General features: G+C 32.4%; 1 protein-coding gene across 2 annotated transcripts in view; it reads right to left on the bottom strand.

Moving 5' to 3' along the window:
* The window catches only part of LOC148619410 (uncharacterized), a 187,050-nt gene that overhangs the window by 138,266 nt on the left and 25,721 nt on the right, over positions 1–23,063 (bottom strand). For both annotated transcript variants that reach the window (XM_088579277.1, XM_088579276.1), the window contains exons 9-19: positions 22,550–22,704; positions 20,430–20,634; positions 18,993–19,171; positions 15,575–15,755; positions 13,805–14,005; positions 13,080–13,253; positions 10,362–10,544; positions 8,534–8,713; positions 6,597–6,725; positions 4,693–4,881; positions 11–190 (exon numbers count right to left, since the gene is read on the bottom strand). In XM_088579277.1, the coding sequence (XP_088435403.1) occupies positions 11–190; positions 4,693–4,881; positions 6,597–6,725; positions 8,534–8,713; positions 10,362–10,544; positions 13,080–13,253; positions 13,805–14,005; positions 15,575–15,755; positions 18,993–19,171; positions 20,430–20,634; positions 22,550–22,704 (1,956 nt within the window). The remainder of the gene's footprint in view (positions 1–10; positions 191–4,692; positions 4,882–6,596; positions 6,726–8,533; positions 8,714–10,361; positions 10,545–13,079; positions 13,254–13,804; positions 14,006–15,574; positions 15,756–18,992; positions 19,172–20,429; positions 20,635–22,549; positions 22,705–23,063) is intronic.

Here is a 23,063-nt window from a genome sequence, read left to right on the forward strand (position 1 = left end):
ATTAACTTACCAGAGCAGACTGGGGGATTACTGGAATACTGTCCATTCCATTCACATTTCAAGGTAGTCGAATCACTTGTAATAAATCCATGATTACACTCATAATCTACTTTATCTTCATACAGTATATGTTCTTTCTTGGTCAGAACTTTACCATTTGGTATATCTGATGGCAATGGACACTGTTTTCCTATGGAAGTAAAAAGCAAGATATGTTCCTGTGTCTGCATTATGTGTAATGTTAGGTGTCTTTCCATGGAATTTAAAAAAAAAATTGTAGTAAGAGATGCAATTCGACACAACATTAATTTTCTGCATAGGTTACCAGGTTTTACTGGAGATATATGACTTTACTTTCCAGGAATTTGTACACCAAAAATATATAGAAATTACTAATAATCTTGTAATTATATACCATGTACTGTGATGTTATTCTACAGAACACAAAATCTTTAGAACATATTATATTTCCTTAGTATAAATAAAATATTTTTAGCCAAATAATTTTGTGGTCACCAGATTTGTTTTTTGACTATAGCCGAAGAAAAGAGAAGAATTCATTTTCAAAATTAAAAAAAAAAAATGCAACATCACCATGTTTTATTGGTGATGTACATCAATTCACTCAGCTCTGAATTTGGATGTCATCATCAAACATTACTTTTTCCATGAAAAGAGAGGTATTTACATATTTTCATTAATTTCGGTTTCAGGCAATGAAAGAAAATCTCTGATTAAAGCTAGCACTGTGACATAGTTTTCAATATGGTAGGTTCTTTTATTTCAGATTTTTTTCTTGATCTAAAAGCACAACTTACAAGGTTCCTATTTTACAATAAAACCCTTCTTAACATCTTAAGGTCAAGGTTCAGTTAGGGTACTGTGAATAATTTCCTAAATGGTTTGGACATTAAATCTGGCACCAGTATTTAAATTTTTACCATAAGTCCTCAGACTATTAATTGAATGTTTTCCATCAGGCTTGGATTTAACTCTTACCGGTAATTGTCCCACAAATCAACAGAAATATGAGGTTTTGGCATGATTACTTGAATTCAAACAGATAGAATGATGGACTAGGTCCATATGATTTTGTTTAGCAAAGATAGACATGTATTTGATTGGTTGAAGTACATGCAGTTAGCTGCAAGGTACGATCAGTGGACTATATGGACTAGTTCAATTTTTTTTTAATGAAACCAATGGGATCAAAACTTATACTAGGATTATACTTAAAATAGCAGTCCAAATAATTGTCTAAACTATGCTACTTGCAAGTCTTTAAAAATATTCAAAATAAAAAGATGCAATAGGTAAGACAATATTTTAAAACACAGCAGATGTGATTTTCCAAGGCTGATGACATCTGCCCTCTTTTAAAAGTTTCTTGTGTTTCCAAGAAAAAAATTTTGCTGAACTGATGTTCCATGTTTGATGGCATCCTGTTAAATGTACATTGCTGACAATTGGGAAAGGAGAGCATATGGTCATCTTGTGATCTTTTAAAATGAACAAAAATTTTACAAAGTAGATCACAAGAGGTGGTTACAGTATTTTACAAAACTTTAGTTCAGACACTGGAAGGGGGGTCAATTTTGGACAATAAGTCTTGCTTGTTTTGCTTTCCAAATCGAGGAGGATAAGCATGTCATCGCTTCAGCTTTGGTATTCATCCTAGGTTTAAAGATTGCACTGTATTCTTAAGTTTTGAAATGCAAATATCCAGTGCTGTCATAAACGATTTTGTGCAAATGTGCCACTTTGGACAATATAGATCCATACAACTCTATGGACACTAATAAATTTCCAGTATAATCATTGTACATGTATAAAATGCACATGCAGTAAAAGTTGGTTGAATTGCCATTTTTGTTATTTTTCTAAAGCTCAGGTTAACCACATATTCTTATATTATGTTTTAGATATAACACCACAATAAAATCATTTCTTCTTCTGACAATGCTTACAAGTTATCAGTAAAATGTGCTCTTTACTTATTCATGCCCAGGTCAATGCTCACAGTGAGATCAATAAAGATATTTTATTCCATAATTGCCTTTATTCAAAGTTAAGCCCCAGTCTGATTATACATAAAATTTCAACTAATAAAAAAAAACAATCTTCACCCAAAGTTATACAATGGTTTTCAGCACAACATAGTAAATTGCTTCAAATTATAAATTTCTACCCTCAACAACATTGGGCCCAAGGAGAATCAGGACTTTATCTGATTGAGAAATGACAACTGCCTGCACTGCACAGAAAAGTCATCAACTCGTGAAATCATAATTTCAGTCGAAAAGTTAAACGATTCTCTAGCCAGTGATATTATCTTGAAAAATATAAATACCAAAACAAAAACAGATAGATAATAACACACCATCAAATTTAATTAGAATATGATTGATTGATTGATTGTTGGGGTTTTACACCTGAGCAGCAATATTTCAGCTATATTCAGGCAATGAACATGAAATGGATGATAAAATGAAAATGAAATGATGATGGATGGGACACAAGGATAATGGGGACAACAAAGTTTGATTGCCACTGTAAATAGGGAGAGATGGGTAGGGTCAGCAATTTAGCCTCCTGTGTTGGAGTCCTATGGTTCCTACTCCGGGAGAATACTACAGAAGGGTTCTTTAACATGCGAGGAACGTGGCATCTTTCCCAACACTTTGCACCACTATGGTTTTCCGTATTATGGCCTGACAACCCCAGCATGTAACATGCCAGGATTTCCCTATTCCGCCACCTGGGGCATACAACCCAGTTGTTCTGTGGACAGGGTTCCGTGCACTATTAAGTTGCCTTTTACTACAAGCTTAGTGCTGCTGCAGGCCTATTCTTTTGACACCCGGACCCACACTGGGCTAATTAGAATATGAACAAAATGCAATGAAAGCTATATACTGGTTCTCTTTTTTAGAATGTTACACTTTGACCAACAGCTAAGAAACTAATGACAGGACAGCAGAGCCTTGCCGTCAATGACAAATTTTGTGTCGTTTTTCTATATGTTCAACCATAGTTACCACTATGTGGCATTCACTTACTAAATCTTTACCTTAAGTACTATTTAATATAGAACTAAAAAATTGTGTGGTACATAAAATAATTTTTTTTTTATTACTAGTATTGTGTGTTTGAGAATTTATTTTTAACCTATCTTTTCAGAAATTTGAAATTTTAATTTTCATTCATTTGCACTTTACCTTCAGGAATATCCTAACTTATAATGCACTGTAAGTAGGGGAAATAACTTGTGAAAGATAAAAAAACAGTCTTTGAAAAACACACATTCATTAATGTGGAAATTAGCTTAGTTTGACTTGTTCTATCAATTGCTGTCCTCTTTAAACTAATAATCATTTTGTTCTTTTAAAATACTTTGAAGCACTATAAAGCACACTTTTTCAAAGGGAGATAATTTACAGATATTTTCAAAGAAAGCACTACAAATTAAATTGGTTATAAAAGTTTAACTAAGGTATATCATATCAGTGTTTGCTATTATTTCAATCCTTAAAAGCAATATAAGTATAATTTGGAAACCATCATGGGCCATACATCCTTATATATTTGTCTGATTTCTATATGGAACTGCATTTAAGTACCAATCCATATAAAATTCAGACACTGCCCATGGTAAAGTGATTCAAGGTGTAAAAAAACCCATGGATCAGTGGATGCATTTTTGTTCTACAAATGCTATAGTTTTATGTGACAATGGTCATTTCTGTATTTAGATCTGTACTTTTGAGAAAACTACACTTAAACTACCCATTAAAATCAACCAAATCAAACCAAATCAAGACCGATAACTCTTGCAAAGTACTAATTTCATGTACAATCTATAGAGATTTTATCTCAATAGCGCAACCCCCAAATGAACAACTAAGACTAGTTATGTGATCTATAACAGTTTCTGAACAAGAAATAAAACAGAGTTTGGTGGGTTTTTGACATGCATGAATTACCTCCTGTCTTATTTTTATAAAGACTGATACTTAAATATGTTGTAGCCATTTGCTTCAGGCAACACTGGGTAGCTGTGAAGCCTTTTACCTATCTCATAGCAAACATTTTCAAAGAAATATAACATAAAAAAATCAGAACAGGATTTGTAGAAAGTTTCCTACATGTATTCATCACAAACTGAATTGATTTTCTTTCCCATGACATCTAATGAAATAATATCATATTACAGGAATTTTTTACATAGGCTTTTACTTGGCAGCTTGAAGAAAGAAAGGGCAAGTCAAATGTTCCATGTGTATAAAGTGCACATGTATGTTATATGTAACAGCAATAGTAATACTAGTAATAATGTAAAAAAATCTGTACACCAAATATCCTTGACCTAGCATGAAGGGTTCATGCTCAAATGATCTTAACAGATAACTTAACTGTCACCATCCCCAAAGCTGTGGTGGGAAAAACAAATCTTTAGTCTTGCCTTCTACGACTTTCGTTGCAGGCGAGACAAAAATGGTCCTGCTTTTAATAATCTATTATTTATTCTCATGCCACCAATTTCTATCTTTCTTTTTTACAATTTGCATTTAAGAGAGGAATAAGATGCTGAATTTTGGAGTGAAGATAAATTTGAGATGAAAATATTCTCCCACCTTAATTCATTTTGGAAAAGTTGTAAGTATACAGACAATTAAGTTTGCCACTACTTACTGACACATGTATGGTTGATACGGTAAACATCTCCTTGTAAAAGTCCTGTTTCACCATCAGCCAGAGAGATATTGTTAAATCCATCTTCTGTATACAATATGTATCCTAGGGGGCAGTGGCAGGTGTAACCAGGTTCTGCATTGGTACACAGTTCACATGGTTTAGGGTCAAGTTTGCATTCATCAATATCTAAAAAATTGTTGGTATTTTATTTTATTAGATACAAAGATTATACAAATTAGTATTGCACTCAACATGAAATGATCAAGATCTTTTTTCCCATAATATTAAATATAAAAACTTCATTATTACACAAATTTAAAAAGAATATGAGGATATATTCATAACAGATGCAATAAATACTCAGTTTAAAAAATTTGAATCAGTGTTAATACATCAGAATTTTTCACCAAATAAAATTACTGAAACTGCAGACATCATGCTAAGACTCCCTTTGTTGTGCTAAGCATACCCCCATTTTACAGGAATTTGATATTGAACTGCATCGCAAATAGCTAACAATATATGTCCCATCTATATAAAACCACACACTAAATTTGAAATTGATCTATCCATTGGGAGCTAAGATTTTTGTGATTTTTTTTGTCATTCCATATCATGAAAACTGGAAAAGTCCCAAAAAACAGAAAGTGGATATTGGAAAGCATTCAAAATTGTTTACAACATATGCCCAATCTATATAAGCCATGCACCAAATCAATCCATTTATTGGTAGCAGAGCATTGAGATAAAAATTAACAGAGCTTCTTTTAAGGTAAAAATAAAAAAAATACCTATTTCAACAAATCAAAACTTTTTAAAAAAGCAATAAATAAAAGATTTTGCAGTGTCTCTTTGATCTAGAAGTTAACAATAAAATGTGGATAGGTCTCTAGATTCCAAAATGTTATACATATGAAATTCCAGGAAATGTGAAACAGGAGCAAGATTTATAACACCTATTGAGTGGGGTATAAATAATACAAAGTTATCATTATGCTACAAAGTTTATTATTCAAACATTGGGTCAGTAAACAGGAAGTAGAAGTGAGACAGACATGAAATCACATCCCACTATTTGAGACCCAGTCCTGAAGTTGCATTCAAACCAAATATCCAGTCTCTGAGAGAAAAATTTTAAAAAAATATTGTTCCCATGCACCCACCCAACCTGCATGCACCATTCCATAAACTTATTCGCAGGAGTTCAACTCAGCCAATAAATACATTTGAATAAAAAGGACATGAACAATTTCTTTTCTCAAGGAAGGTTGATACACATAGCTTTATATCCCCAGAGTCCATGCACTGATTAAATTTCAAATTCTTTATAATGAAAAAATAGCAATACAGATGGGAAAATTTGTAGACAAAACAAGTCAAAAAAACCTAAAGGACAACAAACAAGTAACACAAAACAGGTCTTTCAGACTATACAGAGAAACCAACAACACAAACTGCACTATAAATGTCAAAGGTATGAACTGGGGTGTTGTAAAAGGATGAATAGTTCCCACCTCTTGCAGGACACGGCTCTTGTTGATAAAAAGGAAGAATTTTCATCAAAGGATATGTTTCCACTAAGTACATGTATCTGTAACAAAGGCAAGAAATGAAGTATACCATATTTAAGTCTCTCCAGCATGATGTGAAAGGAGAAAAATACATCAAACCAATTAATAATCTTTAGTCTTGATCAATTCAAAAGAAAAAAATATACCCTTGCTAAATGGCTAATAGCCATATGACTGAGCATAAAAAAACTGTTGGAAAAGTATTATACTTCTCTCATGGAATATTCAGTATTGATATTCCTACATTTAAATCAAGGTGTGACTGGACCTGTGGGTAAGTGTTACTTGAATTATGGGATAAGAGCAAATCTACAAGCTATGCCAACAAACCTGTACAGTGAGGTTGTTCTGGCAATTTCTCAAATCCATCTTTACAGGTACAAATAAAGCTTCCCCTTCTGTTTATACATATTTCTGTTTTTAGGCAATTGTCAAGCGAATTCTCACATTCATCTATGTCTATAATACAAAAAAGAATTAGCATATTAAAGAGTCCAGAGATTTCACACTTCTACTAATAACGTAGAGGGCATTGTTGCATAAAGCACACATAAGACTTGCATACAAGTATTAGACCCATTGGATTGTTTAAGATTTACATGTATGTAAGTCTTACAAGTGCTTTGTGAAACAATGCTCAGACATTTATTTACTCTGATGAAGCAGATCTGACATGCAAAGAGAAGTGAAAATAAAAGTCACAAGGAAACAAAACTAGAGGCTTTAATGAGCCTGAATCACTCACCTGGAGAATTAAAATTACGTGGTTACATCACTTGATTATTTAAACAAAAAGTGAGAGTTCTCTATACTTACATCATTCCTGACATCCACCTAACCACCCAAGCCATGTAAAGGCAGAGCTTAAAAAGACTGTTTGCCATCTTGTTGAATCAAGTGAAACCATAATTTTATCATGTGCATAAATTGTCCATCTCATTGTTTCTGCTATATCCAGTCACCACTGAAACCCTATACCATTGATGTAAGTAAGCAGCCACCCCCAGAGCCACCTGAGCCACACAAAAAGTGGATTGCTAGTAGAGGGGCATTGTAGTTTTAAACTTATCAAGTTTCAAAACAATAGCAACTTTGACTTTAGAAGAGTTGCATGCATGATCTTTAAAAAATGGCCAATCAGAAGCTTACATAGCCTCTGCTGGCCATCTGTTTAATCAAAAAGTAAAAAAAAAATTTGTCACATGTTAAAGTTGTCCCTGTCATTATTTTTGCCAAATTTATTCACCAATGGCTATATAAGAAACATCAGTCAAAATGTGTTTCCCCATAGGATTTCAATGGTAACTTTGAGTAGGCCCAGCCACCCCCTGAGCCACACAAAATCTGGAATGCTGGTAGAGAACATTAAAGTCAAGTTTCAAAACATTGACACACCTGAGGTTTCACATTTGATTATAGAAAATTGGCCAATCAGAAACTTACATAGTCTCTATCAGCTATCTTGTTTGATCAAATGGGACCAAAATTAACCTTTCGTAGAAGCTCTTTCATATATCATTTCTGCCAGTTTGGTTTAAATTTGTCAAGGGGTTTTCATGCAGTGGAACATAATGTGAAATTTTTACAAAAGAGGGACAAGAGACAACGGACATGTGATGCAAAGTGATGGCATAAGCTTACTAGGACTTTTGGTCTAATACCCTGTCAGAAATTTGATAAACCTAATGGTTTTGGAGATGTATGTATAAAACTTATGTCTGACCCCTATGTTCCATTATTAATAATGACTCCGTGTTATTAATCAGATAAAAAGTTACCACATAAGATCAATGCAGAATACCCTAAGAACATTCATACCAAGTTTGGTTATTATTACATGGTTAAGTTACTATGTGTCAGAGAACAAGAGTTTTGAAAAATTATTACTGATGACTATGGATGACTGACGACAACAATGGACACCAAGTGATGGCAACAAACTAGAAAAAAAAGTTAAAAAACAATGAATGCAAGGGGACCTTTCTATGTTATACATGTTATATGATTTGAAGCTAATGTATGTATGATCTAAAGAACAGCAGTATAACAAGATAAAACTGTTATAAGACACATGCATAGACAAGATGCCTTCAAGGAGCAATATAACATTAATACATTCAGAGCTTAACTGAAAAAAATCACTCAATTTAACTTATGATGTCTTACTGACAAAATCTAACATTTCTGTTGAGTAAAAAAACACAACAAAAAATCCACATGTTTTACAATGTTTTGCTGAAATAACATCCCAATAAATCAGGACTCACCCATGCATGGAATAATGCTAATCAATCCATCTGAACCACAAGTCACAACCATTGATGTTTTAGTTGTACCATTGATCCCATAACCTGATTCACATGTTAAAGCTACTGTCTCCTCAAACCTTAGGTCATTAGTATTGTCGAAACTGCCATCATGAATTCTTGGTAAAGGACACCAAATCTCTGATAAAAAGTTATTTCTATGTTTTACACAAACCTCCATATTTGTTTATGCAGTATTTTCATTTAAAAATTTGTAATTTACTTTATTTACGCAAGTAAAAATATGTATAATGCCAAAGTTGTGTTTTTCTGTATTTTGTGTCCATGGCCTGAGGGGGGCATTAACCCAGTATAAATTTGCTAAAAAGGACATAAAATGAAGTTAAATCATGGCTATACACCATTTTCATCATCACCATTCACCTCAAGAGACCATGTTTAATAGATAAATCAAATAATGTTAAAATCAAAGCAAGTTTAAAAATTAAAGGAAACATCCATCCAGAACAAACTTTTGTTATCACCATTTAACTAAGAACACAATTTTCTTTAAAGAAAAAAAAAATGGAATTTGAACAACTAGTGAAAATGGTTGCAAAATGGCAACCTAATAAAAAATAATTACTGCCAGTCAACTTCTATAGTTAATGAAAAAATAGCAAAAAAAGCATTTTGACTCTACAATATGTTCAATTTTTAGTAATGACTACCATGCTTTTTGGCTGATGAAAACATTTGAATGATCAGTTTGTTCAGGATACCCTAAAAAACAAAAAGGCCAAATTTCATTAAATTTTGCTGTAATGTTCTACAGAAGATTTTCAAAGTCGTACACATGAAAGACAACAAAAAAATCTGTTTCAGGGGCAATAACTCCAACATTGGGCAACAAATCATTTTGAAAATTTCACCACAAGTCCGTCTTAGATGGTAAACAATTTGACATGTCTTTAAGAATTTTGCTAAATTCAACATTTTTTGAGTAATTTGCAAAAAAACTACTTTGACCTTTATGGTCTCAACATCACATTGATATTCCCATAGACCTCTACAGTGAAGTGCATATTTTTAGGATTTTAAAAAAAGATATGTAAATTGATTCAATAAAACTTTCACTTATGTAGCATTTCTAAGGACATACAAAAAATTAATTTCCTACAAAAAAAGTAGAGTGAGTCCACGAAGATTGGACAGAAAAGTAGTCTTGAATTACAAGTAGCCATTTTCTCTACTTTCACTTTTGTTTTGCACTCATCAAACTAACCTTTTCAGTGGAACATTTTTATGTGATGTTAAATTTTCTTAACAAAAAGTTTGTCATCTTATAGTGTGATGTTTGCTCTATTTTATAAGTCATTGTTCATATCTTTTACCATTAGTTTGTAAAGAGGCAAAACGAAAACACACTGTATTTTCATACCTTCCACATTTTGTTGTACACCCGCTCAGGGATATGCAATGCATAATTGGTACCTTATGTTTTATTTTTAGTTTAATTAAGATTCCTTTATACATCTATACATGTTTGAACAACTTTTATCTATAATAAAGTGTTCTGTTTGGTGCCACTTGATATGACAGATGTAGTTGACCCCTGAATTCCTGGGACAATTATAGACACCATATTTAAGCTTACTACATATGTGATTAAATACTGTCACAAATCATGATTCTAATATCCATAAATCTGTACTTATGACATCGGCAATGGATATCCAAAAACTCAACTGTGGACATTAGTAGTATTAGCCTTCAACTCGAATGGGAAGGCTATCTTTAAAACTTGTTATAAATGTACTATTGCATGCTAAACTTCTAATAGACCTACTTTCACAAATAGGCATTTCATGAGACCATTTTCCACCTGTCTTGCAGTAGATTGTCAAATTTCCCACCAATTCAAACCCGTCATTACATGTAAATTGTACAACAGAGGCAAACTCTGTACCATCACCCTCTAAGGTATCATTCCTACCATTATCAAGACTTCTGAGTGTAGGGCATCTCTCAGCTGTAAATATATGAATTTGTTTGGGTTAAAAGAAAACTATCAAATTAATGTGTTCGAGTTATCGGGAGTTTGAGATATTGAAGTTCATAAATTTCCAGATTTTTGTAGTCACCGGTTACCTTGACTTTATCGTTAGAAAATGCTTTCTAGTACTTCCTACAAAGTCTTGTTGGTCCTCAGATATTTTTCACTTGTTTTCAGAAAGTCATGTTGATTTATGGACATTACAATTGCCATGTTTGCTTTCTAAAAACTTTCAGAGTTCAATTTCCTTGCAGTCAATAATTTGTTTTCATCTATTTTTTTTTATGCTTTTATTATGCAAACCTAGGAACATTCTCGTACTTCAATCAGTACAATGTTAGATTATTTAAAATAACCAATAAGTGATGACTAAAAAATATCACCTGTAATTACTTGTACCGGGTAACTAAAATGACACTTTGAATAATGATAGGGTTTCAGTTTTTCACACCTTTTACGGCCCAAGCTGACAAAATGGCTGATGAGTTTGAATCAGTGAGGGTTATCTCAAAGACTTATTACCAAACAGACCGACTAGTCAGTTTGAATGTTTGAGAAATCCAAGGATATTTATATTGATTATATAGAAGCAAAGTTTGGTACTTAAAATTGTGTTAAAGAAAACCAGGGTGTTCAAGCCATCTGAGTTCAAGAGAGTGATGGTTGACTGTAATACAAGAGTAGTGCTCCAGAATCCCCACTTCACAACAAAAGTAAAATTTCCTGGAATGTTATTGTGGAAATAGTAATCAAACTAGATTCAGATGATGTTGAGACTATAACCTTAAACTTTAATGACGGATTTCTCTTTTATTATGACCCATGCAAGAAGTGACAATATATATTTCATATTTTACTGGCTTACTATTCCATCTTATCAGTTAGCATGTACTACATCAAATGAACTGAAAAGCTATTGGGTCTGCTGGATAACTGCATCAAAATGGTGGGATTGCATAAGTTGTATAAAATTTTACCCATCTGGTATGACCAGGAATATCCAAAAGACTATTTAAACAAAAATGTGTGACCTTGACCTTTGACCTACAGATCCAAAATAAAATAGGTATCTTCCATACCCCACAAGCCTTCAACTAAGTAAGTTCGACGAAAATGTATGAAGACGTTCAAAATATATGCCAATGAAACCAATTTTTGCTCCCAAAATTCTATTTTACTAAGTTGGAGTGACCTTGACCTAGACCTTCTGACCGAAAATCAATTGGTGTCTGTCTTACCTCATAAGCCTGGAACTGTTCTAAGTTTGGTGAAATTCTTTTCAGATGTTCAAAAGTTGAGCTATGGAAACAAATTTCGGAAGAACAGAAGGATTGATGCAAAGCTGAATTCTATACTCCCCCACTTTTATGAAAGGCTGGGGACAAAAAAAAAAGCAAAACAGACTAAAGAAAGTGTGAGCAATGCTCATTAACTTGATACCCAACTCCCCCATTTGATAACATGCACATTTCAGCCTCCATATTTATTTGGATCAAAATCACAAATGGGAGGTGCACAGTGGGAACATGTAATAATAATTTGGTTTAAGTTTCATTCAATTCCATTCAGTGGTGTAGGGAGTAACAAATAAGGGATGGATCCCACTCCCATGTCCCCATATTAACAAATGAAACAAAAAGCATGTTTTGCTTTGTGAAACCCTCTACTTGATTCGGATCAAAATCTCAAATAGGAGGTGCACAACTGGAACATATATCAAAGATTCTGCAAAAATCATTAAATTCCATTCAATAGTGTAGAAGAAGTAATGGATAACAGATGGGTCCCCCACCCCTGTGTAATGGAAGGAAGGAAGGACAGAAGGACACACTCCTATCACTATATACCCCTCGCTTTGCAAGTGGAGGATATATATGTAAAAATCTGGAAATTCCTTTACTGGATAAGGAACTGTTTTCATGTCATTCGTCACAGAATTGTCAGTAAACATACTAACCAGGACCAGGAACACTATGAGCAAGCTTACCAAGATTATGCCCTCCCTCTGAGTGGCCTTGTACAATTTTGAAGCCTTTGGTTCAATAATCTCCACTTGCAGCAACTCGACATTAGTTATTTTCAATTAAACATCTGCATTTATATATCAGTTAAACATCTGGATTTGATACCTTACCTAACTATAAAATAACATAAAAGTCCACTTAACTGTTTAGAGTTGTGCTAATAATTACTGTTTTGGCACGTAAAACCCTTTAATTGGAATATCTCTCTTTGTAAACATCTGAGAATAATTATCTTCCATCATGCACATTTATACATGATGCTTAACTTTTGCCTAAAATTTCATCAAATTAGTAGCAAAATAATAAAGCAACATAAAAGTAAACTAAATGTGAAAACAAAACAATACATACAGAGGCCAGAACAATGTATGTGTGTATGAAAAAATCAATAAACAGAAAACTGACAAACTTGGTAATGAATTTATACTAAAAATGAGGAATGTGCTCCTAAAATGAGTTACACATAGAACTTTCTTATGCTTGTTACCTTGACATGTTGGGGCAGTGCTCCATTTTCCACTGTCCAAACACTCAATAACATTGTTTCCAACCATTGAGAATCCATCATTGCACTCATAGGTAACATTAGCACCATACAGAACACCAGAGGAGGCAGAAATAAAGCCATTTTTAATGTTTGGTGGAATTGAACAGTAGGAGACTTGAAAATAAAACAAAATAAAATAGAAGTGATAAACAAATATATATAGTGAGTATTATACAAATAACATAACAGAAACTCAGCATATTTCTGGTTTTAAATGTTGACTTGTTGGTATGGAATTTCAAAAAAGATTTTACATTACTAATGTTTCTTTTTTTAAAACTTGAACTTGAGCAAAGTTTATATTTCATACTCTGGAAATCAATCATAGCATAATTTTGAAATAATGCTGGTAAGACTAATAGGATAATTAATTGGAAAGAGTGAATAACCGATTGATTATCCTATTTATAATATATAGATTTTCTTCATAATTGATCGATATTTTCAATATGAATTTTAAATTCTGTGATTGGCGGATTAATATCAAAATTGTGACGTTTTTGGTGGAAGAAAGCGCGAGAGTCAAATTACTGAATTTATTTCACAGTGTCAATTATCGAAATTTATTACACTGAGAACATTCGATAAAACACTGCTATCTATATAATAAAAAAAATCATTTGGAATAAATGTTGGGGTAACAAGAGCCACTGTATTAATCATACTCATGCAGTCTGGGATCCTGGATACATTCCATTTTCCTCCTTTCTCACACCTGATGGTAACTGCTGACATCTGATTGTATTCTTCCTGTTTGAAGGAGTACCCAGTATCACAGGTTAGGGTGACCTCTGACCTAAAGCTGGTCTTGTACATCTCATTAGAGTTCATAATTGCATTAGAGGATATATCAAGAACAGGACAATCTGAAACAAGATTACAACATTTAGACATGTTTCCCTATTATTAATCATGATGAAAGCCCAATCACAATTTATGGAATCATCATTATTGCTATTTTGTTTAAAATCTCTTTGACCTAGCTATATGATAATTTTCAATCTCATGCAGGTCGAGTGAGAATGAAAATTATTGTATACATTGTAGCTACATAAGATAAATGATGCCACACAGCACTCTGCTCAAATATAGTTTTGAAAGGAAACTTTGCAGCGCTTATAAAACTTACATATTAAGGTTAGGAAAACTGAAAATAAAAGAAAACAAATACCTTACACTTTAACAAAACAGCCATAAAACGATTATTAATATTATTGTATGATATGATATGATCAAGTACTAAGTACTGTTACATGTGGTGTTAAAATACCCTAAAAATTCAAGCTTTGTCCAGAAACCAAAAAAATGTTTTAGGCACTTTTTTTTACCTCTAACTCAGTCATGCATAATATTCAAATCATAAGCCAAAAATTTTAATTCCAGCTTTTTGGTGGTATACATGGTATGTTGTGTTACAATTTCAATGAGACCCATCAATTTTACTCAATTTTTTTTTCTGGAAATCAAGAAATTACTTGTTTGTGGCACTTTTTCAGCCCTAATATCTACATGGCACATGTCCCATTGACCAAACCCTGAAAACCAAACCAAGCCTTTACTTGTGGTAATGCACACTGAGAAACAAAGAGATACCAACACTTATTTTTACACTGAGTGTCTGCTGAAAGCTTGATTCCATTGTATAACCGGGAATTTTTTTTTGTAATTATATAAAAATAAATTTATCACATGTGTAGTACATGTACATCATCAACAGAAATAAATTATCTCCTGACATAAACAGATGTGCTCTGAAAATTGTCAGACCAAAAGAATGAACTCTTTGAGATGCATTAATTAAGTCTAAAAGGTACTTGCACAAGTACCTATTGAAAAACTGGAATTTCTGCCATAAGCACCAGGTCTTCTGCCAAAAGATTTTTCCTCTTCATGTTTTTTTTTAAATGTTGCTTCAGAAAGAAAGTTGGTTCAGTAAGGGCAAAATTGGCCTAAAAAAGGAGGCCACATGAATAAAATTTTATGTTGTTTCTCCTGCTCTTTAATGTGTTTTATAGTTGATTTGATTTGACACAAAAACCATCTGAAAAATTGCAGAAATGTTAAAAGTTAAAGGTTTTTGTAAATTAGTTACATAGATGCATACTGTTATTTCTGGAATAATATAAAAAATCTTGTCAAAACATCTTATATTGAGTGTTTGCGACCATTTTACTACACTACTACTACCTAGAAATCAGCTTTAATCAAATTTTCAAAAATGCCTAAATCATGAAGCCAAAAGGGGTTCTTACCAAACTTTCTCCTTAACCTACAACTTAAAGTAATTTAACTTATAATCTATGCAATGGTGATAAAATACATTTAACTATAAAAAAGAACAGCAGCACCTAGTCATTTAGATTGATTTTAAGTCCTATAATTAATCAGAAAAAAAAGTTTCCTTCCATAAAATTCCATTCAAATGCTTCACTTACCTACAGAAAATTCAGCTTCAAAACCTTTATCAGTAAGGACAAAGTTAGTCTGAAACTCCACAATAATTATACCAGATGTAGAGTGGAACACCATTTCAGTAAGGTCATCAGAACCAGTAAACCCATTACCTGTGTGTGATGGGGATAAGGGGGCTGATGTACTATTAGTTTCATTATAAACCTGTTGAAAAATGAACATATTGCATTAAACACAAATTAAATGATGTCTCTAGACACAAAATCATCCTACATATAAGAAACATGAAGTACAAAAGAAACAAGAGGCTCTCGAGAGGTTGAATCGCTCATCTGGTTCAATAACTTTAAAATGTAGAATATAGGCAAAACCTAAAAATGGTCAAACACCTTTGACCAAATTTGCACAGATGATATTGTCATGATACTAAACATTTTTAATCATCATTCTATTTATGTTAACTGAATTACATGCTAAAAGTGCAGAAATCATTAAAGAATGCAATCAACAGATTTCTCCCAAATTTGCACCAATCTTTACATACTACATTGTATTACATGTATATATATATTTTTTTTTCAAATTTATATTAATCATTAATCTGCTATAGTCTTGTCAATGAAAGACAATAACAGGGAAAATGGTCAAAAAACGAAACTTACAAGGCCCATGTATGAGTTCAAAAATGATCAAAATAGTTTTCTGAAATTTGCACCAAAAATAGATATTGAAATACTGAACATTTTATCAATTTACAATTATCATCAATCTGCTTTTGTTTTCTAAATAAGAGGCAAAAACTGATAACCAGAGGCTCTCAAAGAGCCTGAATTGCTCACCTGGTAAAATATGCAATATCAACTAAGTAAGTAAATGTTTTGTTACCAAGTTTTACAAAAACCTAATGAAAAAGAACATCTACTGATGAATGCTGTAAATTCAACGGAGTACCTAAGACACAAAATGTTGGAAATGACTTCAAAGTGTTTTAAATCTATTGGAAAAAAATAAGGCAGGTTTCCCTCTATGCCCTGTTATTACACCGGGTCAGAGCAGGCATTATCGCAGTATACATTGCTGAAAAAGAAAATAAAATAAAGTGTGGAAAACTTAAAATTCACTGAAATTTCATGGGCAGTAACTTCTGTAAAAATCAATCAACCATAACCAAAGTTAAACTTAATCTGTAACTCTTCATAATAAGGCTCCAAATCAAAAATATACTTATTTGGTAGGAGCATTACAAACAAAAAGTGTCGAAAACCCAGACAGACTGATGGACACATGGATGGACGGCACGACGGACGCCCAGCTTTCCATGTCCCTTTGCGATGTGTTGTGGGGACAAAAATTTGTTGGAAAATGGCCACCCAGACCAAACTGTTGTCAGTACCATTCAACAAAGAATAAAACGTTTCTTAATGAAACCAAAATTCATTGGAATCTGAGCAACTGGTGAAAATGGTCACAAAATAGCAGCCATTTTGAAAATGGCCACCTAAAAAATTTATATACTGCAAGTCAACTCAAAATATCATCTTTATATTATTAGTAGCTTTCATCTTCATTATTCTTCTATAGTTGAGTAAAACATAGCAAAATAAGCAATTTGACCTTATATTAAATTGTTAGTAATGACCGCCTTGTTTTTTGATTGATGAAAATTTTTAATGATCAGTCTTATTAAAAAACAATTACACCCATTTTCATAAAATTTTTTCGCATGGTTTCAGAGAAGAAGATTTTCAAAGATGTACACACAAAAAACGACAAAAGAATCTGTTACAGGGGCCATTACTCCTACATTACGCAACAAATCATTTTGAAAATTTGGGCATAGGTCTGTCTCCTGATGGTGAAAACTATATCCTGAAATAAGAATTTTCCTGAACTCAATGGTTTTTAAGTTATTTGTAAGAAACTGTATTTTGACCCCTATGTTCTGTTTCAGTTGCTGTGGCCATGTTTCTCCACAGATCAAAAATTCAAACTTTCATTTTGTGCAGGACACCTTAAGAAACAATCATACCAACTTTCACTGAATTCTGTACAGTAGTTTCTGAAAAGTAGATTTTTAAAAGTAATAATATTGAAAACAACAAAAAATGTCCAAAAAGGGCAATAACTCCAATATGGGTGAACAGATTTTCACCAAAAGTGAACCACAGATTGATCTCGTCATGCTGAACACTTTTATCCTAAATTAGAATCAGTTAAACCTCACAGTTTTGGAGATATATGCAAAATAACTGCTGTCTGACTCCTATGTTCTATTCTTAGTAACAGCAGCCATGTATATTTACTGATCAAAAATCCAGTCAATTTGTGCAGGATACCCTAAGGAACAATCATGGCAAGTTTCATACAAATCCATTAAGTAGTTTCAGAGGAGAAAAATATTTGAAAAATTGTTCACAATGACAACAAAGATAGACACCAAGTGATAGCAATGGTCACCTGGTTATAAAAATGTCAAAAATGACACTTTCAAGGGCCATAACACTAAGAAGAGTCAAAATCTGAAATTTGCACCATTAGTAGATCATGACTTAACATTTTTTTTATCAATTTACATCAATCATCAATATTTTTTAGTTTTCTAAACTATAAGGCAAAAACTGCCAAAAAAGGGTACAATAAGCAAAAAAAAAGGCAATAACTCAAAAATTAGTAAATGTATTATCTTGAAATCTTCAGGGAAGGTAGATCTCTTCAAGCCAATGAGCCTCAAAAGTCCCAGATTTCTATCTGTTATGGTTTTTGAGATATAAAAAAAGTATATGGTAATACCATTATGTTCTATTTTTAGTAACAACAGATATGTTTTTTTTTTGGCCAGACACCATAACAGATATAATTTTGGGAGTAGACATGCTAAGAATGAATGTCACCAATTTATATAAAATTCTGTTCAGCAGTTTCTGAGAGGAAGATTTTTAAAGAAAAGTTAACACCAGACTACATGTACAGACAACAATAACAACAACAGATGAAAAGTGATGATAAAAGCTCACATGTCCCTTTAGGACAGGTGAGCTAAAAAAAGAAAAAAAGTGCCATTTACAAACAGCTTGCCTTTTTTTAGCAATCAATTAAATGAAGTCAATATCATAAGTTGTATATTATCCTGATAATTTTGGAAAATGACAGACCTGTACTATGCTTGTTGTTTCCATTAGTTTCCATTTGCTCCCTTAGTAATATAAGTAATATTTATATCTTCATTTGATTAGATGTGTAATTTTCTTTTAATTCTGCACTTTACTCATTGTAAATCATGTGGCTATTTTATCATTACATGTAAATAATAACTGTAAATGTATCACTAACTGGCAGAGAGCAGTTTCCAACCATATTTCACTTTTTATTGTGTAGCAAATGGTGGAACTATTAAATTCACTTTTAAACACGTTTTTAATACAGAAATATAATATATGCAACCTTCAAATAATCAGATGCTGACTGGATATGAAAAGAATTAAATCTGAGAGAAATAGGCCTGGTTTCATTTTCAGGTGTTGTAATGGTCCATTGGCAGTCCACTTTATCAGGGTAACTACCAGACTGGAAACCTGGGGACTGGATCATACCTTCATTTAACTGGTGGTTCACTTTGCAACCTGCCAGATATATTGGTAGGATAAACTAGTATTGTTGAACTCAAGGGCTTTTTATCCAAACAATAAATAAAACTGTCATAAAGAAATATATCTGGAACAATGTGATAAAAACATCAATGGTAGTTTTGCAGGCAGATTTTTTACAGTTGGGCAGATCAATCAGTTAAAAAATTAAAAACAGATCCATTCATCTACTGCAACTGAAAGAATAGTATGATCATCTCTTCTAAATACAAATAGCAACCTAAATAAAAAAATATCCCCACTTCATAATAAGCACTCAAGTTGGATTATCTCCATTATGAGTCCACCAAAAATAATGACACTCCTTCATGCACATCTCTATGCAATGTCCAACGTTTCTTTAAAATGCCATCGAAGTCCCTTGGGAAAGTTAAGAGAAGTTGTATAAGTGATTTACAAGGTTAAACTGTTACATGTATAAACTTACATTTCAATTACCACCCTTTGGAGCCCAACAATAATAATCATATTCTTTCATATGCATATACCATACATAAGAGATGCCCAATCTTCCTGAAATCCCTTGAGCAGTTTAGGAGGAGTTGCCAATTCATACAGAGAAAAATACAAATTCTGCAGGAGTGCAACAAAGTTGGGTGAATATTGTTATTTATCTAAGACTTCAAGAAATGTTACAATGAAAAATGCAAACAGTTCCTCCCGACTTTTTTTTCTTTTTTAAAGATATTGGCCATAAATTTAGACTTAACTCTCTGCATAAGGACTATAACTATTTGTCATTTTACTATAATACACAACAGAAATATCAAGTAAATGTAACTACTATTACCTGAGGCAAAGCCAAGGGAAATACTTTGTACCAAGGGGTCATATATATACCAAATGAACAGTTGACAAATGTTTCAATATTTGGAAATGTTATACTGGGGTACTCATAATAAAAATCTCTTTAAGAGAATGTATTGTGTGGCCATGGTGGATGATTGTCCACACATTATTGGATGTAACCTTTCAACAATAAACACCAATGTCACCAGAACCTAAATTAGTCAATGGGAATCAGGATAGAAAAAACTGTGAAATATGAGTAAATTATTGCCACCCTCTCCATCAGATATACCTGATAACTAATAATAAAACAAATAAGGCATATTCCAGTGTAATTAATTAAAATAATACACTAGATTTACTATATAAAATAAATATTAAAATTTAATCAAAGATATCATCAATAAGATTAAATTGATCTTTATTCACTTATTTGCATACATACCTTCCCAGTATTTGATGTAAAGGCCTTTATTGAAAGCAGCTATCCCACCTCCTTCACTTCTAAGCATCAGTCTTACAGAACTTGATTTTGATATAAAAATATTTGACTTTAATCTACGAACACCATTTAAAGTTGGTTCCAAAGTTTTCTCTTTGCCATCCCACAGATACAACAAACCTGACGTTCCTATTTTAAGATCAACAAACTAAAAAAAAAGAAGAAATTAGCATACATATAAAAATAAACATTAATGATTTATTGTAAAATTGATGAAACATGTAGTTGGCATTTTTTTTCTTTTGATCTTTAGGGTGTACCTTAAGTGACCAAGGATCAGTCAACTGTGTACATAGTGTAGAATCTGGAGACACTTGCTGTCAAACATCCAAAAAGTTAAAATAAATAAAGGCTCATTGTAAGGGAGAAATGAAAAAATTATAAAAATAGAAAGTATAAAAGATGACCATTTTTTAAATCACATCAAACAGTCAAGTTTTGGCAATAGTATTCTTTCAAGTTTGAAAAAAAACTGCTACCTGATTTCTGATGAAATTAGCTTTCCAGAATTGTATATGTTTGCAATGTACATGTATATATTTATAAGTACAACATAAAACAGCATACATAAAATTGTATATCCTAATTGATAAATACTGGATGTAATATGCAAGTAAAAGAGACTTTGCCGTTTGACGTCCAATAAAAATTTTGAAGTGGCTTAGTATTATTTTAATTTCTCAAATTTAGTCCTTAATACTATACACATTCAATGAACTACTTAAAGACACCGCTGACATCCAAATTAAACAGAAATATTAAATTAGTCTGACCCTTTGATCCTTAAAAGGCAAATTTCTGTCAGGATAAACAAATGTAAATTATCCCAACAATATCATAAATGGCAGAATTACACCTATGTAGTTGGTCTATAATGCAATATATTATCACATGTTGAATGGGTCACTCAAAACACTGCTTTTATGTATTTTACATGTTGAGAAATAAACCTTGGTAGCAGGTTAAGTGTGGCCAAGCATTATATATAGAACTGGTTTGTTCAGTAAATGAGGCACTGTTCTGCTTAGTCTAAGTTACAGAATCTTTTATAACCGACAATTTATTGTCTACTACTATGAATGGGGTATTTCAAAATGTGGACGAAACCATGCTCTAAACAGCTTTCCCACAATAACATACCATACAATAAATACAATACACAACAATAAATAAATGTTGATATCAAAGTATGGCTAGCAGTAATATCCACTAACACAACAAATAGAAAAGTTATAAATGAAAACTTGCCAGCCTGAAAGAACTGGTTACATAACTGAGCGTAGCCTAACCCAAAACTTTATAATATGCTTTTTTATGGGGTGTTGGAAGTCCTTAAGTTACTTAGAAACAGGACAGGGTGAAATTTCTGATGGTACTCAGAAACAAGATAAACAAGCTAGACCAATCGTCTGGTTCTGGGTCACACTGCAGCCTTTGATTTAAAAAAAAAAGAAAATGTGACGAAAAAAGTGTTTTGGACAGATATACAGAACTACGTAACATAATTCCCATAAAGATTTGGGAATTTAAATCTCCTGACACTATGCACAACATGCATATGGTGTTCTTGCTACATACAAAGTTTAATGAAATTCTGTTGGGTAATTTCAGGAAGGTTGTGACGACAAGCAGATACATGATGATTTATGGTAAATTTCTAAGTTCAAAGAGCCATAACTCCCATATAAACTAGAGAATAAGAAATTATTGATTTCACGCACAACTGCATGTGATGTTCTTGCTACATACCAAGTTTCAAGAACTTCCTTTGAGTAGTTACATGACGTACCATGACAAACTGAAGTGTTGTGGACGGACAAACGGACAGAGTGACCTGACTCCTAGACCCACTTCTGCATTTAGCAACACAGGTAAATATAGCGAGCTTCCTACTATTAAGTCAAACATTTTCTCTACAACAAAAACATTACTAGCCTTTAAAAATTATTCATAATAACTAGTATCCTACCATGCATAAAAAGACTATCAGACTGTGGCATATCATAATACAAATAAATTTAAGGCATATAAAAAACCTGGTTGAAAAATACGAATTGACCAACCTCCAGTGTGACAACATTCTTTGTATCAGCTGTTATCAACCATTCTAACACTTTTTCATGAGGCAAATATCCATCATCATAAAAAGGTGATTTTAGTTCCTTCGTTGAACTTTCAGCAATTAACTCCATTACACCATTGAAAACTTCAGTTACATCTTGAAAAATAAAAAATTTGCTTTGTTAAATAAATATTACTGATGAAGTTAAATTTTTTAAAATAGCTAAAATTTGGAAAAGTTATACAGTAAAGAATTCAAAATAATTTATGCAAATGCCATATATTTGTAATTATCCAATACATCTGTTCTAATCTTCCATAAAGTAATATCATATTTTTCCTGAAAAACTAAACAACAAGCAAGTCATTTTACAGTATTTCATAAATATACAGCATTTCTGTCTTACAATTAAGCCACTATTTAATAATAGGCATTAAGACTAAGTTTCAAATATAAGTTTCTAATTTACAGTGCATCTCATAAGGTCTCAGTATCGTATTAATTTTCCCATAGAC

The sequence above is a fragment of the Perna viridis genome, chromosome 4 (genome assembly GCF_037379345.1).
Source record: "Perna viridis isolate PV_CMFRI_1.1 ecotype Kerala chromosome 4, ASM3737934v1, whole genome shotgun sequence".
Taxonomy (NCBI): domain Eukaryota; kingdom Metazoa; phylum Mollusca; class Bivalvia; order Mytilida; family Mytilidae; genus Perna; species Perna viridis.